At 44.1% G+C, this 17,663-nt stretch overlaps 1 protein-coding gene across 7 annotated transcripts in view; it reads left to right on the forward strand.

The window, feature by feature from the left end:
• The window catches only part of LOC132894120 (zinc finger protein 883-like), a 109,889-nt gene extending 94,011 nt beyond the window's left edge, over window positions 1-15,878 (forward strand). For 6 of the 7 annotated variants that reach the window (XM_060933454.1, XM_060933451.1, XM_060933449.1 and 3 more), the window contains one exon: window positions 14,269-15,878. In XM_060933454.1, coding sequence (XP_060789437.1) covers window positions 14,269-15,788 — 1,520 coding nt within the window. In that variant the 3' untranslated portion in view covers window positions 15,789-15,878. The remainder of the gene's footprint in view (window positions 1-14,268) is intronic. The other variant, XM_060933456.1, reaches the window with a different exon arrangement.
• The last annotated feature ends 1,785 nt before the right edge of the window (window positions 15,879-17,663 follow it).

The following is a 17,663-nucleotide window of genomic DNA, read 5'->3' on the forward strand; positions in this document are numbered from 1 at the left end:
GAGTTTAACTGTACCAACAGGTTTGCTATTCAAACGAGATCACATGGGATTACCTTTCACAGGTGAGACTGGAAAAATACTTTTCATTGTATTTGGTCATTATAATGTAATTTTACAAACAGATTTTCCTGACTTTGTGGCTAATATGAAGTCTCGCACATAATAGTTTATGCGCATGCGTCCTTACTACTTCTATTGTTCTGGTGTCTCCGAAGGGACCGTCTTACAGCGCCCCTAGAGGTGTGGCATGTGTATTGCATCGTTTTCAGCAAGCGTTGCGTTGCCATATGGACCTGATATTTTACTGATCGTTGCCCATTTGGACGCGATATTTTTTTAAATAACATCTCGTTGCCATTGTCGTGTGGATGTAGCCTCAGTCATCCAGGTCATAGTAACTGTGGGTGGTAAAAGAGAGCAACTGGACTTGCTTGAAGATTCTTGAAGACATTTCACCTCTCATCCAAAAGACTTCTTCAGTTCTGTCTGACTAGTAGGGAGTATCAGGTATTTATCCTCTCATGGATGAAAAGCTCATCTAAGGTGTCGTTGAGTCATCCTGTTGGTGTGGGTCACTGGGGGCTGAATGTGAATGGCCTCGAGAGTCGTTAGGGTGATCAATGGATTGCCCGTTAAGGTGATCAATGGAATGCTGATTCTCTCTGTCCTCCTGTGAGCCACTGAAAACAGCTGGGTTTTGGTGTGCATTCAGTTGTCTGGGAAGTGTGCCAAGGACTGCATTGTAGGTGGCTGATAAATGATGTCTTAGGCCCTGTCCACACTGCAACGGATTCAGGTGAATCCGATAAAATTGTTTATCGTTTCGGCCTGGCGTCCACACGGCACCGGCGTTTTGGGTGCCCCAAAACGCAATCTTTTGAGACGGGTTCCAGAGTGGAAAGATCTGGCAACGTTGCCGTTGCGAAGTCGTCTGGATGAGTAGAACGGATTTGTTTACGATGATGTCACAACCACATGACTGTGAGTGCTTCACGCCGGGTAGAAGTGTAACGAACTCGATGCGAGTTGTCAACAAATCCTATAACTTGGTTCATGAAACAAGCTTACAAAATATTTTCACTGTGAATATTTATTGTGTAATGGTGCAGAGAGAGAGAGGGAGAGAGTCAATCCCGCCAGCAAAAATAGGGAAAAAAAGGAGCGATCTCACCTCTTCAGATGTTGGTTTAAGTCCTACAATACAGTCCTCAAAAAGGGCATAGAAGAACAAATTAATCTATCATCGTGTAGCATTCAATTTATTCTGGACCATTAAAGAAGCCGCCTTCCGCGTAGAATCATACGTCATCCTCGCCGCCATATTGGATGGGTCAAAGCGGAGAATGAAGATGCCTCATTTATGTGCTGCGTTTAACTGTACCAACAGGTTTGCCGTCCAAACGAGATCACATGGGATTACCTTTCACAGGTGAGACTGGAAAAATACTTTTCATTGTATTTGGTCATTATAATGTAATTTTACGAACAGATTTTTCTGACTTTGTGGCTAATATGAAGTCTCGCGCATAATAGTTTATGTTCATGGGTCCTTACTACTTCTATTGTTTTGGTGTCTCCGAAGGGACCGTCTTACAGCGCCCCTAGAGGTGTGGCATGTGTATTGCATCGTTTTTTAGCAAGCCTTGCGTTGCCATATGGACCTGATATTTTACTGATTGTTGCCCATATGGACGCGATATTTTTTTAAATAACATCTCATTGCCATTGTCGTGTGGATCCACACGACAACGGCAACGAGATGTTATTTAAAAAAATAACATCGAGAGTCGTTAGGGTGATCAATGGATTGCCCGTTAAGGTGATCAATGGAATGCTGATTCTCTCTGTCCTCCTGTGAGCCTTTTTGACTCAGTCATGTGAGTCAAAAAGTGGTCAAAGCTTTATGTTCCACTTCCTCCATGTAAAGATTGGCCACAATAGGGGACACCGGTGAGCCCATGGCACATCCATGCTTCTGTCTGTAGAAACTTTCATTAAACTGGAAATAAGTGAGATGCCGACAATCAAACATTATCCCCACTAGCCTACGACTGCATTCAACGGTCAAAGGACACAGAGCTTAAATAATCATACAGAAAGCCCAGAAGCAGCTTCTCAACAAGAGAGTGAGACAAGTATATTTCACCATCGATGCTCTCCAGAACAAGACTGAACTGATGTTTGAAGAGTTGGCAGTACTTCTTCCCAGTGAAGTTTTGGAACGAGTCTCTGATTTCGCAGAGAAGGCACAGATTTCACAACATACCAAAGGCAAGGAACAACAGATACGCAAATTCCAAACATTGCTGTCTAAAACCACCTCCTCCAGGAAGACAGAAGTGCTGACTTGGAGGAAGAAATCTGACCAGGCTACACAACCAGACATAGAAGAGAAATGGGTGAAGAACTTATCTGACAGGGTACTCACCCAACCAGAGAAAGATGTTTTATCTAAGGGACTTAACTTTGCAGTTTCACCAGAGCGGATACCAGTGGTAGATCTCATCACAGCCACAGAGTCAGCCATCAGAAACAACAATCTGACCATACGTAGTGGATGTTCATTATGTCTAACTATTACAAATATTTTTAAGTTCGTTTCTTAGACAAGGATATTTTTTTAAGCTTGTTACCTTGTTAACAGTTTCGGCGAGAATCTCCCGCCTTCTTCAGAAACAGTCACCAGATGGCGAGTGGTGACGTGCCTTATCAGCTGATGTTGCGTGCAGGAATCCTCACCTCAGCTAAATCGCCACCCAGAAACATAACCAAACAGGAAATGGAAGCCATCAGAACACTCGCAAAGAACAAGAAAATAACAATATTACCGGCTGATAAAGGGAGGACCACGGTTATCCTGGACACTAATCAATATGAAAAACAAATGAATGAAATGCTCACGGACCCAAACACATATGAAGTATTAAAAAAAGACCCGACGGAGGAAAAGAAAAGAAGACTAAAGCTATTACTCAGACCGTTACTGGATGACAACAAAATCGATAAACAAACATACAACCACCTCATCCCCACAGCAGACATCACCCCCCGGATATACGGCACACCGAAAATTCATAAACCCGGAGCACCATTAAGACCCATAGTAGACAGTATAGGATCAGTTACTTACAACCTTTCCAAGACGCTGTCAGACATAATCAAACCACTCCTCGGACTTACGGAATACCACTGCAAAAACTCAAAACAACTGGCGAAAGAATTAAAGGAAATCAAGATAAAAAAGGATGAAATGTTTGTATCGCATGACATCATATCCCTCTTTACAAAAACACCGGTCACAAACACTCTCAACATAGTAGAAAACCGGTTAAAAGCAGACAGAACCCTGAAAAAACGCACAAAACTTACAGTACAGGACATAACAAAACTATTACATTTCATTTCCACTTCCACATTTTTCCAATTTAGAGGCATAATCTATAGACAAAAAGAGGGATTTGCAATGGGGGATCCGCTATCTGCCACTCTATGTAACTTTTTTATGGAGGATCTGGAAACCCGAGCCATAGAAACAGCACCGGATGACTGCAAACCTATCTTCTGGAAAAGATACGTTGATGACATTCTTGAAATAACCAAAACAGGCCACACACAACAACTCACGGATCATTTAAACTCCATAGACAACACAGGCAACATCAAATTCACACACGAAGAGGAAACGGACAAGACAATAGCTTTTTTGGACTTAAAAATACACCACACAGAAGAAGGGAACATTAGAATTACAACATACAGAAAACCTACACACACCGACCAATATCTTCTCTGGACATCTGAACATCCCATCGCACACAAAATGTCAGTAATCAGAACACTATACGACCGAGCACAGAACATCACGGAGGAGAAAGACAGACAGGAGGAGGAACAACACATCCAACAGGCATTAAAAAACTGCCAATATCCACCGTGGGCAATTCGGAAAGGGAAATTAGAGACACAAATAAAAGAAAATAAACAAACAAGAAAAAACACCGAAAAAACAAACCGGGGCTTTGTCACGCTACCGTACATAAAAGGAGTCACAGAACGCATCCAACGATCCATGAGGAAATACCACATCAACACCCCGGTCAAACCATACAAGAACCTCCGACAGCTGCTAGTTCACCCCAAAGATAAAATACAACTGGACAATAAATGCAATGTCATCTATGAAATCCCTTGCCGTTCATGTAATAAAGTCTATATTGGTGAAACGGGCAGATGCTTCCATACTCGAAGGAAAGAACACAAAATAGAATGTGAAAAAGAAACAACAAGAAGACTCACAAGATCCGAAAAAGAAAAAGCACACCAAGAAAACCTAAAATCAGCCATTTCAGACCACTGCAAACGGCAAAATCACATAATGAATTGGGAAGAGGCCAGAGTCATTCGCGCTGAAGAAAATAGATTCCAGCGTTGGATTTTAAAGGCAGTGGAGATACGCAAGCGGGCGCAGAGGACGATGAACCGGGACGAGGGAGCGTATGCACTGTCGCACACCTGGAGCGCCGTTCTGGAGGAGCGACCTGACAGCAGGAGGCGTGGACTACCTGTCAAATTGGGCGGGATGTTCACGCCTCCTGCACGCAACATCAGCTGATAAGGCACGTCACCACTCGCCATCTGGTGACTGTTTCTGAAGAAGGCGGGAGATTCTCGCCGAAACTGTTAACAAGGTAACAAGCTTAAAAAAATATCCTTGTCTAAGAAACGAACTTAAAAATATTAACAATCTGACCAACACAGAGGCAGAACAACTTAGACTGAAGGTATCAGCTGCTCTGTCCAGTGCAAAAGTACCCCCCTCCAACCTCACCAGCCAAGAAAGGAGGGCTCTTACATTGCTTCAAAGAGACCGGGACATCACCATCCTTCCTGCTGACAAAGGGAGATGCACAGTGGTGCTAAACACAGCGGACTACCACTCAAAGATGACCAGTCTCCTCAGCAACACAACCACCTATGAAACCTTAAGGCGGGACCCCACCAGTTGTTACAAAAAGAAAGTTGTTAGCTGCCTGCAACAACTAGAAAAGGACCAAACCATCAACCGATCTCTGTACTACAGATTGTACCCTGGGGAAGCCGTTCCTCTCATATACGGACTCACCAAGATTCACAAGGAAGGAGCTCCACTCAGACCTATCATCAGCAGTATAAACTCTGTCACCTATAACATTGCCAAACACCTAGCCACCATCCTGGCTCCTCTTGTTGGGAATATGCTACATCACGTCAAAAACTCCCAAGATTTTGCTACTAAAGTTGCAGACCTCAAACTAGACTTAGATGAAACCATGGTTTCTTACGATGTCACTTCTCTTTTCACCTGCATTCCCACCACAGAAGCAGTTGAATCTGTTAGAAAACGACTCCTTCAAGACAACACCTTACTGGATAGAATGAACCTCACCACGGACCAGATTTGCACCCTGCTTGACCTCTGCCTGACTACCACTTATTTCCAGTTTAATGAAAGTTTCTACAGACAGAAGCATGGATGTGCCATGGGCTCACCGGTGTCCCCTATTGTGGCCAATCTTTACATGGAGGAAGTGGAACATAAAGCTTTGACCACTTTTTCAGGAGTTGCTCCCAGCCACTGGTTCAGATATGTGGATGACACCTGGGTTAAAATCAAAACCCATGAAGTGGAAGCCTTCTCTAAACACATCAATGCAGTGGATATCAACATCAGTTTCACTCGGGAGGACGTAAGTGGGAATAATCTAGCCTTCTTGGATTGTGATGTACACATTAGACAAGACAGAAGCCTTAGCATCGAGGTCTACCGGAAACCCACACACACGGACCAGTACCTACTCTTCGACTCTCACCACCCACTGGAACACAAATTGGGGGTCATTAGGACCTTGCAACACAGGGCTCAGAACATCCCTACAACGGTAGAGGGAAAAGAGAAGGAGCAGAATCACATCAGGAAAGCACTTCAGAACTGCGGGTATCCCAACTGGCCTTTCTTCAAGAGCAGAAACAGGAACATAACGGGCAAGGAGGATAACAGGAACAAATGCAAGAACATTGTCATTCCCTACATTTCTGGTCTATCTGAGAAACTCAGGAGGATCTTCTACAAACACAACATTCCGGTACGTTTCAGACCCAGTAACACCCTGAAGCAGAAACTGGTCCACCCTAAGGACAGAATACCCAGACACAAACAGGACAACGTAGTGTATGCAATTCAGTGCAGTGAGCAATGCACGGACTCGTATATTGGTGAAACCAAACAACCGCTTCACAGGCGTATGGCTCAACACAGGAGAGCCAGTTCCTCAGGCCAGGACTCTGCTGTCTACCTTCATCTTAACAACAAAGGACACTCATTTCAGGATTGCAACGTACGCATTTTAGCCAGAGAGGATCGTTGGTATGAGCGAGGAGTTAAAGAAGCCATTTTTGTCAACCTGGAACGGCCATCACTGAACAGAGGTGGGGGTCTAAGGCCAGTGTCCACACGGCAACGGATTCAGGTGACTCCGATACAATTGCTTATCGTTTAGGCCTGGCGTCCACATGGCACCGGCGTTTTGGGTGCCCAAAACGCAATCTTTTTGAGAACGGGTTCCAGAGTGGAAAGATCTGGCAACGTTGCCGTTGTGAAGTCGTCTGGATGAGTAGAACGGATTTGTTTACGATGATGTCACAACCACATGACTGTGAGTGCTTCACGCCGGGTAGAAGTGTAACGAATATCACCAGGAAAAAGCCTTACAGATCACTAGTGAGAGTGAAACACGAGCTTGGATATTATTATTATTATTATTATTATGTTCAGTGTTCGTTCACAGTAGTAATGCAAGAAGCAGAATAGTGACAGTAATAGTGAAGCAAAAACATGCAATTGTACAAACACTGCAGCTCTACAGCAAAATATTCATTTATGAAATGGTCTGATTCTTAACACCAGTAGTGCCAATGATCTTCTCATTGCGATGCGAGTTGTCAACAAATCCTATAACTTGGTTCATGAAACGCGCTTACAAAATATTTTCACTGTGAATATTTATTGTGTAATGGTGCAATCCCGCCAGCAAAAATAGGGAAAAAAAGGAGCGATCTCACCTCTTCAGATGTTGATTTAAGTCCGATAATACATTCCTCAAAAAGGGCGTAGAGGAGCAAATTAATCCATCAACGTGTAGCATTCAATTTATTCCGGGCCATTAAAGACGCCGCCTTCCGCGTAGAATCATACGTCATCCTCGCCGCCATATTGGATAGGTCAAAGCGGAGAATAAAGATTCATGTGCTGCGTTTAACTGTACCAACAGGTTTACCGTCCAAACGAGATCACATGGGATTACCTTTCACAGGTGAGAAACAAATTAATCCATCAACGTGTAGTATTCAATTTATTCCGGACCATTAAAGACGCCGCCTTCCGCGTAGAATCATACGTCATCCTCGCCGCCATATTGGAGAGGTCAAAGCGGAGAATAAAGATTAGCTGCGTTTAACTGTACCAACAGGTTTGCTGTCCAAACAAGATCACATGGGATTACCTTTCACAGATGAGACTGGAAAAATACTTTTCATTGTATTTGGTCATTATAATGTAACTTTACAAACAGATTTTCCTGACTTTGTGGCTACTATGAAGTCTCGCGCATTATGCACATGCGTCCTTACTTCTTCTATTGTTCTGGTGTCTCCGAAGGGACCGTCTTACAGCGCCCCTAGAGGTGTGGCATGTGTATTGCATTGTTTTCAGCAAGTGTTGCGTTGCCATATGGACCTGATATTTTACTGATTGTTGCCCATTTGGACGCGATATATTTTTAAATAACATCTCGTTGCCATTGTCGTGTGGATGTAGCCTAAGACATCATTTATCAGCCACCTACAATGCAGTCCTTGGCACGCTTCCCAGACAACTGAATGCACACCAAAACCCAGCTGTTTTCAGTGGCTCACAGGAGGACAGAGAGAATCAGCATTCCATTGATCACCTTAACGGGCAATCCATTGATCACTGTAATGACGCTCGAAGCCATTCACATTCAGCCCCCAGTGACCCACACCAACAGGATGACTCAACGACACCTTAGATGAGCTTTTCATCCATGAGAGGATAAATACCTGATACTCCCTACTAGTCAGACAGAACTGAAGAAGCCTTTCGGATGAGAGGTGAAACGCCTTCAAGAATCTTCAATCAAGTCCAGTTGCTCTCTTTTACCACCCACAAACAGTCAAGGGCACTTGAGGTATAGCAGGTAAACATGAAATAAGCAGTATAAACAAACTAATAGCTGTTAAGGTGAGGTAGTGTGGAATAGTGCAAATGAGCGAGGTAAAGTGAGGCTACATTCACACGACAACGGCAACAAGATGTTATTTAAAAAATATCGTGTCCAGATGGGCAACGATCAGTAAAATATCAGGTCCATATGGCAACGCAAGGCTTGCTGAAAACGATGCAATACACATGCCACACCTCTAGGGGCGCTGTAAGACGGTCCCTTCGGAGACACCAGAACAATAGAAGAAGTAAGGACACATGCGCATAAACTATTATGCGCGAGACTTCATATTAGCCACAAAGTCAGGAAAATCTGTTCGTAAAATTACGTTATAATGACCAAATACAATGAAAAGTATTTTTCCAGTCTCACCTGTGAAAGGTAATCCCATGTGATCTCGTTTGGACGGTAAACCTGTTGGTACAGTTAAACGCAGCACATGAATGAGGCATCTTTATTCTCCGCTTTGACCTATCCAATATGGCGGCGAGGATGACGTATGATTCTACGCGGAAGGCAGCGTCTTTAATGGTCCGGAATAAATTGAATGCTGCACGTTGATGGATTAATTTGTTGTTCTACGCCCTTTTTTGAGGAATGTATTGTAGGACTTAAACCAACATCTGAAGAGGTGAGATCGCTCCTTTTTTTCCCTATTTTTGCTGGCGGGATTGACTCTGCCCTAAGGGCTATTTTCTCTCTCTCTCTCTCTCTCTCACTTTGCACCATTACACAATAAATATTCACAGTGAAAATATTTTGTAAGCGTGTTTCATGAACCAAGTTATAGGATTTGTTGACAACTCGCATCGAGTTCGTTACACTTCTACCCGGGATGACGCACTCTCAGTCATGTGGTTGTGACGTCATCGTAAACAAATCCGTTCTACTCATCCAGACGACTTCGCAACAGCAATATTGCCAGATCTTTCCACTCTGGAACCCGTTCTCAAAAAGATTGCGTTTTGGGCACCCAAAACGCCTGTGCCGTGTGGACGCCAGGCCTAAACGATAAGCAATTGTATCAGAGTCACCTGAATCCGTTGCCGTGTGGACAGGGCCTGAGATGTGTGGTCCCTAAGTTCAGTGTGTTAATGAACGATGAGATGTATGTGTGTGTGTGTTTGGGGTTGGGGAAACTGTGAGGATGACATGTCAGATGCTGAAGGGGGGGCAGGGGGGTGTACGGGCAGAATCTGTGGCAGGGGGCAGAGGGGGGAGGAGGGGCAGAACAGGGAGGGAGTTGAGCCTCCTGACCGCCTGGTGAAAGAAACTGTTCTTGAGCCTGCTGGTTTTGGCCCGGAGGCTCCGCAGTCTCCTCCCCGACGGCAGCAGACTGAAGAGGTTGTGAGATGGGTGGGTGAGTGGGGTCACCTGCAATTCTGATGGTTTTGCAGGTGAGGTGGGAGTTATAAATATCCATTAGAGAAGGGAGAGAGACATCAATGATCCTCTCAGCTGCTCTCACGATGCGCTGCAGAGTCTTGCAGCAGGAAACGGTGTAGGTGCCATACCACACGGTGATGCAGCTAGTCAGGATGTTCTCGATGGTGCCTCTGTAGAAAGTGTGCATGATGGGGGCCAGGGCGCTTGCTCTCCTCAGTTTGCGGAGGAAGTACAGACGCTGTTGGGCTTTTTTGGACAGTGATGCGGTGTTGTTGCTCCAGGACAGGTCTTCAGAGATGTGTACACCCAGAAACTTGGTGCTGCTCACCCTCTCCACTGCAGCACCGTTTGAGACACATGAAGTCAGCCCACTGCATCTCTTGCTGTTACAAGTCCTCTGTAAAGTCTGGCTCTTGTCCATAAGAGTGCTAATTAATCTACATTTCTCACAAGTAAAACTAATACTAATTACAGAAGAAGAATAGCTAAACATCTTCCACTCAACATCATGAATAAACTCAATGTTGTTTATTCTGAAATACTGTGGATTGTATTTGTGTTTCAAGCCATTTCCTGATGAGGAGTATGAAGAACATGGTGTCCTGCTTTTAACCAAAATTGTTGTTTGTAAAAGCAATGTAGCAGCAGGTGAAAAATGAAGGAAAAAAATGTTTTCTAACCAATAAATGCACCGTGTCTTCTTGAAATCATTCGTGGATAAGATCTGATCTTATGGATAAGATGGACACTTCTTTTTTTCTTTACTTTTGAACAGTCTGGTTACATTGGGCATTTGTTAAAATTTTATGAAGACTTGGAAAAGCTTTGCTAAAAATGTCAGATTTACAAAAGGCTGATTTGCTTTGGATTCATGTGCATGCTGATGACTGCAAATCACCCATAAATTAGGTGGTTTGGCCACACCCCAGCTGATCTGCATTTGGTGAAGTCCGCAAAACTAAAACGGAACAAAAAAGTCATGATTATCATGGCACCAAGCGCAGCACACAGGGAAACTCCCCCCCCCAAAAAAAAAAAGAAAAAGAGGATTCTTGCATAAACTGAAGGATTTCTTTTATATTTTAGTGACTATTTGAATATTCAAAAATCATAACCCAACTCTAAGGTTATTTGTTTGATGCTGGATATATAGTAAACCACAAAATACTGTTGCATTTTTATTCATCATGCACAGTTTAACCAGAAGTAGCGTAAAACGCACGTCCTGTGGATCCTGAGTGGCACCGTGGAAAAGTGTCCTCCCATCATCCTCCTCAACATTTGGAGATTACCACTTTGAATCTTGACGATGCCATGTCCATCTCTGTTTGGGAGCTCAAAAGAGAAAATTTGTCTGGGCTTTCTGCGAGGGAGTGGTCACATGCTCTCTCTCCCATGTCAATTATGCTAGTGAGTCATGGACGTCTGTGAGCTCATGCACATTTGTATGGAAGTGAGTGGATTGGGCTTTCCTCCGAGTGTGTTATGCTGCCCGTTGACATTGTATAAGTAAAAGATGCGGTCAACTGGTGTTACTTGCCTCGGAGGAAGCATGTGATAGCCTTAGCCCTCCCTGGTTGGTTGCTGTTGTGTGATATGGGAGACCAGTCTGATAGGTGGGAATTGGCCATGGATAAATTTGGGAGAAAATGGGGGAAAATTAGGGGAAATAACGCATGCCCTGTCACAGCAAACACACAATTTAGGATAATGATGTCAGACCTCCCCATATCCTTGACTTGCAAGTGACGTCAGAGCAAAATAGAAACCCGGATGCTGACCATGTTGGTGGATATAGAAATGTGGGGTCAAGTGACATTCCATACGAAACATAGTCATGCGTGCACAACTCTCTTTGTATTTCCACTGCTTTAAGGATTCTTTTAGCTATTCCATATCTTTGTGCTGTATACGTTTGTGGTCACAACAGTACCCGTGACCGTGGCACGTTCCGATTGTTTTAGAATTTTGTCCGTGATTTGGAAAGAGGGCGAGGAAACTCTGAGGCTTAGTACGGAGAGGAGATGAGCATGACTGACCAACATTGGCAGGGCTGATTGAACACAGGCTAAAACCAAAACAGCTCGTGTTTGCAGTTAATCATTTTATTTCGAGTGAGATTCAAAAACTTTCTCAATATTATCATGGAAGAATTTTATTTCGTGTTACTAGAATTTTGCTGAAAAATGAGCATTCTCTTGTTGTGGTTCACTCGGTCGTTGTTATAATTTTAACACGTTACCATTTCTCATCTAGGAGCACCAGCAAAATTATATGATAGAAACAATTCAGACTGAGCGCCCACTCAGAAAACGGACTATGTTTCGTCCAAGGTCAGACTTGATTCTTCGGCAGTCAAAACAGATAGTACACGATATCTGGGTACTCGATGGTCGGTAGAAGCATTTTGTCTTCAGAAAAGTCTGACTTTTTTAAATAATATGAGTCAAAACCACATCTACTCTTTGTATCGACTCTTCGTTCGACTGTTCAAATCATGGTAATACTGAGTAAATTCAGCATTGTTTACAGACACGCTTTCAGTGGCTGCCATCCTAGTTGCTTTGTATATCCACCATCACGGCGGATGCTAAATACATGCAGCATGTCTGAACCAAGTGAAGTTGTTAATCGACTAATACAGATGTTAGTGAAGCCCTTCAAGCATTATACAATCAATTAGAACACATTTGCTTTATTTCAGGAGCATATGTGATGGTTATATTATCAAGCAATTTAACAAGAAATAATATTATTTTTAGTATTAAATTAAATAATTCCCCAAGAGTCATGCCATGCAGAAATAATCTTTTGAATAATGTTTCTTTTTAACTCCTTACTCTAATATTAAGGGATAAGTAGCATCCGATGAACGAATGAACAAACATATGGAGGTTTGTCTACTTTATTACTCCAAACCCCACCTTGGTATTCTTCAAATACTGCAGAAGGAAATTCCTATACTGCTGCAGACCTACTTGAATACTGTCTGAACCGTTGCAGTGCGTCCCTTTTTTATATACCTGCATTTCTGCATGGCTATTTTTATGTCTCAATTCATGGATGTTAGCTTGCTTTCTCTCATCAGTTACATTAACATGAATCAACTGGGTTTCACAAAATCCTACAAAATTTAATTTCATTAAATGTGTGTATAATCAAAACTAATCAGTGTCTTAAATGTGGCAGCCTTATCCATATATAAAATCCAGTTGTAAAAATACAGACTTTCTTGTGTAAATGCCATTGATAAATCTAATCATATCCGGCTCGATAAATAAGGCCCATTGTTGTCTCTTTTCAGAACCTTGAATGCTTGGACTGAGTTTACTTCTCAGTCCGAGACGAGCTGTAAATAAGGCTACGCTTGCCATTATCTATACTTGACATATCAGACAGAAACCAACAACTCCCCCTTGGTCGCTCAGACCCACGGGGCTATGGCCAATGCTGTGCATAACTGCTATTCCAGCCCCGTAGTGAATCTAGCAGTATTCCTACATACCGTAGCTAGATGCTGCTATATCTTGAGGCCTCTGCATTCTCTTGCGACAAGGCTTTCGCAGATAGCTTTTCGCAGACAGTTGTTGTTGAGCGGGAAGTAATAGGCGTGCGCGATGTTATTCACCGGCACAATGCAAGGGGGTTCGAAGTCGCTAGGAGTAGTTGGTGGGTGTGGTTAGTGGAGTGTTTATCCTCTGGTTACTTATAATGACTAGAACTTTTTTTTTTTTTATAATGACTAGAACTGGAGTCGGGGCGGCACGGTGGTGTAGTGGTTAGCGCTATCGCCTCACAGCAAGAAGGTCCGGGTTCGAGCCCCGTGGCCGGTGAGGGCCTTTCTGTGTGGAATTTGCATGTTCTCCCCGTGTCCGCGTGGGTTTCCTCCGGGTGCTCCGGTTTCCCCCACAGTCCAAAGTCATGCAGGTTAGGTTAACTGGTGACTCTAAATTGACCATAGGTGTGAGTGTGAATGGTTGTCTATGTGTCAGCCCTGTGATGACCTGGCAACTTGTCCAGGGTGTACCCCGCCTTTCGCCCGTAGTCAGCTGGGACAGGCTCCAGCTTGCCTGCGACCCTGTAGAACAGGATAAAGCGGCTAGAGATAATGAGATGAGATGAGATGAGAACTGGAGTCGTATAGATGTACGTACTTCCTCAATCAACCGCTCTTCGTGCTGCTCCATCTTCGCTCGTGTTTTTAAAAATGCCGGTCGTGAAAACAAAACAAACCGGGAAAGTAGGGAAGCGGAAGTGCGTGTACGGCGGATGTAGAGTGGAACAATCAGAGCCCTCTTGTCTGCGACGCTGTCTGCGAGGCTTCTGCGGTGGTCACAATTTTTGGGAGGTGCGCGCAGAGCGTCTGCGAAGGTGGGGGGGCTACGCAGATGCTATCTGCGACACCGTCTGCGAGGACTGGGTTGTCAGCATAAATTGGCCTTTAGTCCTCAAACTTTTTTTGTCTCAGTCTTCATTCATGTAGAATCTTGCATGTTTGAGGTTCAGTAAATATGCTCCCTGACAGTGGATTAATGTTGTTAGATTTTATAATCTTGTTCCATTTCATGTTCATTTTCTGGTATTTTTTCTTTCACTTCTCCAGAAGTAAAGGACACTCTGCTGCAGGTGTTTTCCTGCTCCACATGTCCTCGTTCCTATGCATCTCAAATTGACCTCGACAAACACATCCAGAGATGCCATTATGAAGAATATGTGAGACTTCGGGAATCAAGAGAGATTAAATATGAACTTCAAATCCCCTCCAAATGCTCCAGTAGTGAGCCCACATCAACTGATACTCTCAGTTCTGACACATCTTATAACGATATACAGAAGGGAATTCACCACTGCTCAGACAGTGGAAAAAGTTTTGGTCATCAGAATGCACTCAAGACAAACCAGCGCCTTCACACAGGAGGAAATCCACATTACTGCTCTCAGTGTGGAAAGAGTTTTACTCGTCGGAGTGATCTCCAAAAACACCAGCGTATTCACACAGGAGAGAAGCCGTATCACTGCTCACAGTGTGGAAAAAATTTTACTCATCAGAGTAATCTCCGAACACACCAGCGCGTTCACACAGGAGAGAAGCCGTATCATTGCTCACAGTGTGGAAAGAGTTTTCCTCGTCAGAGTCATCTTCAGGAGCACCAGCGCATTCACACAGGAGAGAAGCCGTATCACTGCTCACAGTGTGGAAAGAGTTTTGCTCAACAGAGTAATTTCCAAACACACCAGCGCATTCACACAGCAGAGAAGCTGTATCACTGCTCACAGTGTGGAAAGAGTTTTACTCATCAGAGTAGTCTCCAAACACACCAGCGCATTCACACAGGAGAGAAGCCGTATCACTGCTCACAGTGTGGAAAGAGTTTTGCTCAACAGAGTAATTTCCAAACACACCAGCGCATTCACACAGCAGAGAAGCTGTATCACTGCTCACAGTGTGGAAAGAGTTTTCCTCAGCAGAGTGATCTCCAGAAACACCAGCGCATTCACACAGGAGAGAAGCCGTATCACTGCTCACAGTGTGGAAAGAGTTTTACTCATCAGAGTAGTCTCCAAGCACACCAGCGCATTCATACAGGAGAGAAGCCGTATCACTGCTCACAGTGTGGAAAGAGTTTTACTCATCAGAGTAGTCTCCAAAAACACGAGCGCATTCACACAGGAGAGAAGCCGTATCACTGCTCACAGTGTGGAAAGAGTTTTACTCGTCAGAGTCATCTTCAGCAACACCAGCGCATTCACACAGGAGAGAAGCCGTATCACTGCTCACAGTGTGGAAAGAGTTTTGCTCAACAGATTAATTTCCAAACACACCAGCGCATTCACACAGGAGAGAAGCCGCATCACTGCTTACAGTGTGGAAAGAGTTTTACTCAGCAGAGTCATCTCCAAAAACACCAGCGCATTCACACAGGAGAGAAGCCATATCACTGCTCACAGTGTGAAAAGAGTTTTACTCATCAGAGTAATCTCCAAACACACCAGCGCATTCACACAGGAGAGAAGCCGTATCACTGCTCACAGTGTGGAAAGTTGTTTACTTATTCTGTTACATTTAAGACCCACCAGTGCATCAAGTTAGAGACATTGCATGATTTAAAGTTGTCAAATTAAATATGGTTATTAATTATTAACCTGAAAATGACCTGTACTTTGAACTTTGTTTGTTATATGACCATTTTTTAAAATATGTAACCTTAAAGATGTTTAAAATAAGAATGTTTTTGTTTGTTTTTGTTTTTCTTTTGATCTTAAGTAGTCATTAATTACCACCGTACAAGTAATGATTTAACTGCGACACTGTTTTCATTGTAGTACTGCAGTACGAGACTAATTGTTAATGGAATTATTACTAATCAGGAATTTAATGTACTGCGTTTAACAGGAATGTGGATCAAACCAATTGAGTATGTAGCATTTAAATGAAGCTATATTTATCAGCCTCGCCAAACTGGTCGAGGAGAAGGCATCAGTTATTTATAATGATGATCTCAGCAATATACAAACACCTGAACAAAAATTCAATCTGTTTGTAGTTCTTTATCCTAACATATGTCGCAAAAGAAATGTCTCCCCAGTCGATTTAGCTAATAATTTTTTTTACAGACCCATGGTCTATTTTCTAAATTCCTTTGTGAATTTGCACATTTCATCTAAAAACCTGGTTGTTTCTTTAGACAAATTATTAAATTCTCCAACAATTCATTTTCATCCCACCATCATGTCTTCCACTGAGGAGACTGAGGCTGATGACTCAGAGGTGGACTCGTCCATTACCCAAGCCGAAGTCACTGAGGTGGTTTGCAAGCTCCTCGGTGGCAATGCACCGGGGGTGGATGAGATCCACCCTGAGTATCTCAAGTCTCTGGATGTTGTGGGGCTGTCTTGGTTGACACGCCTCTGCAACATCGCGTGGCGGTCAGGGACAGTGCCTCTGGAGTGGCAGACTGGGGTGGTGGTCCCTCTTTTTAAGAAAGGGGACTGGAGAGTGTGCTCCAATTATAGGGGAATCACACTTCTCAGCCTCCCAGGGAAGGTTTACTCCAGGGTACTGGAGAGGAGAATTCGACCAATAGTCGAACCTCGGATCCAGGAGGAACAATGCAGTTTTCGTCCTGGTCGCGGAACACTGGACCAGCTCTATACCCTTCATAGGGTGCTCGAGGGTTCATGGGAGTTTGCCCAACCAGTCCACATGTGCTTTGTGGATCTGGAGAAGGCATTCGACCGTGTCCCCCGTAGTATTCTGTGGGGGGTGCTTCGGGAGTATGGGGTTCGGGGCTCTTTGCTAAGGGCTGTCCGGTCCCTGTACGAACGGAGCAGGAGTCTGGTTCGCATTGCCGGCAGTAAGTTAGACCTGTTCCAAGTGCATGTTGGACTCCGGCAGGGCTGCCCTTTGTCACCGGTTCTGTTCATAATTTTTATGGACAGAATTTCTAGGTGCAGCCAGGGGCCAGAAGGAATCCTGTTTGGGAACCACAGGATTTCATCTCTGCTTTTTGCGGATGATGTTGTCCTGTTGGCTTCTTCAAACCAGGACCTTCAGCATGCACTGGGGCGGTTTGCAGTCGAGTGTGAAGCGGCTGGGATGAGAATCAGCACCTCCAAGTCCGAGGCCATGGTTCTCGACCGGAAAAGGGTGGCTTGCCCTCTCCAGGTTGGTGAAGTTGTTCTGCCTCAAGTGGAGGAGTTTAAGTATCTCGGGATCTTGTTCACGAGTGAGGGAAGGATGGAGCGTGAGATCGACAGGCGGATCGGTGCAGCCTCCGCAGTGATGCGGTCGCTTTACTGGTCCGTCGTGGTGAAGAAGGAGCTGAGCCAAAAGGCGAAGCTCTCAATTTACCTGTCGATCTACGTTCCGACTCTCACCTATGGTCATGAGCTTTGGGTAATGACCGAAAGAACAAGATCGCGGATACAAGCGGCCGAAATGAGTTTCCTTCGCAGGGTGGCTGGGCGCTCCCTTAGAGATAGGGTGAGAAGCACAGT

The sequence above is a fragment of the Neoarius graeffei genome, chromosome 11 (genome assembly GCF_027579695.1).
Source record: "Neoarius graeffei isolate fNeoGra1 chromosome 11, fNeoGra1.pri, whole genome shotgun sequence".
Taxonomy (NCBI): Eukaryota; Metazoa; Chordata; class Actinopteri; order Siluriformes; family Ariidae; genus Neoarius; species Neoarius graeffei.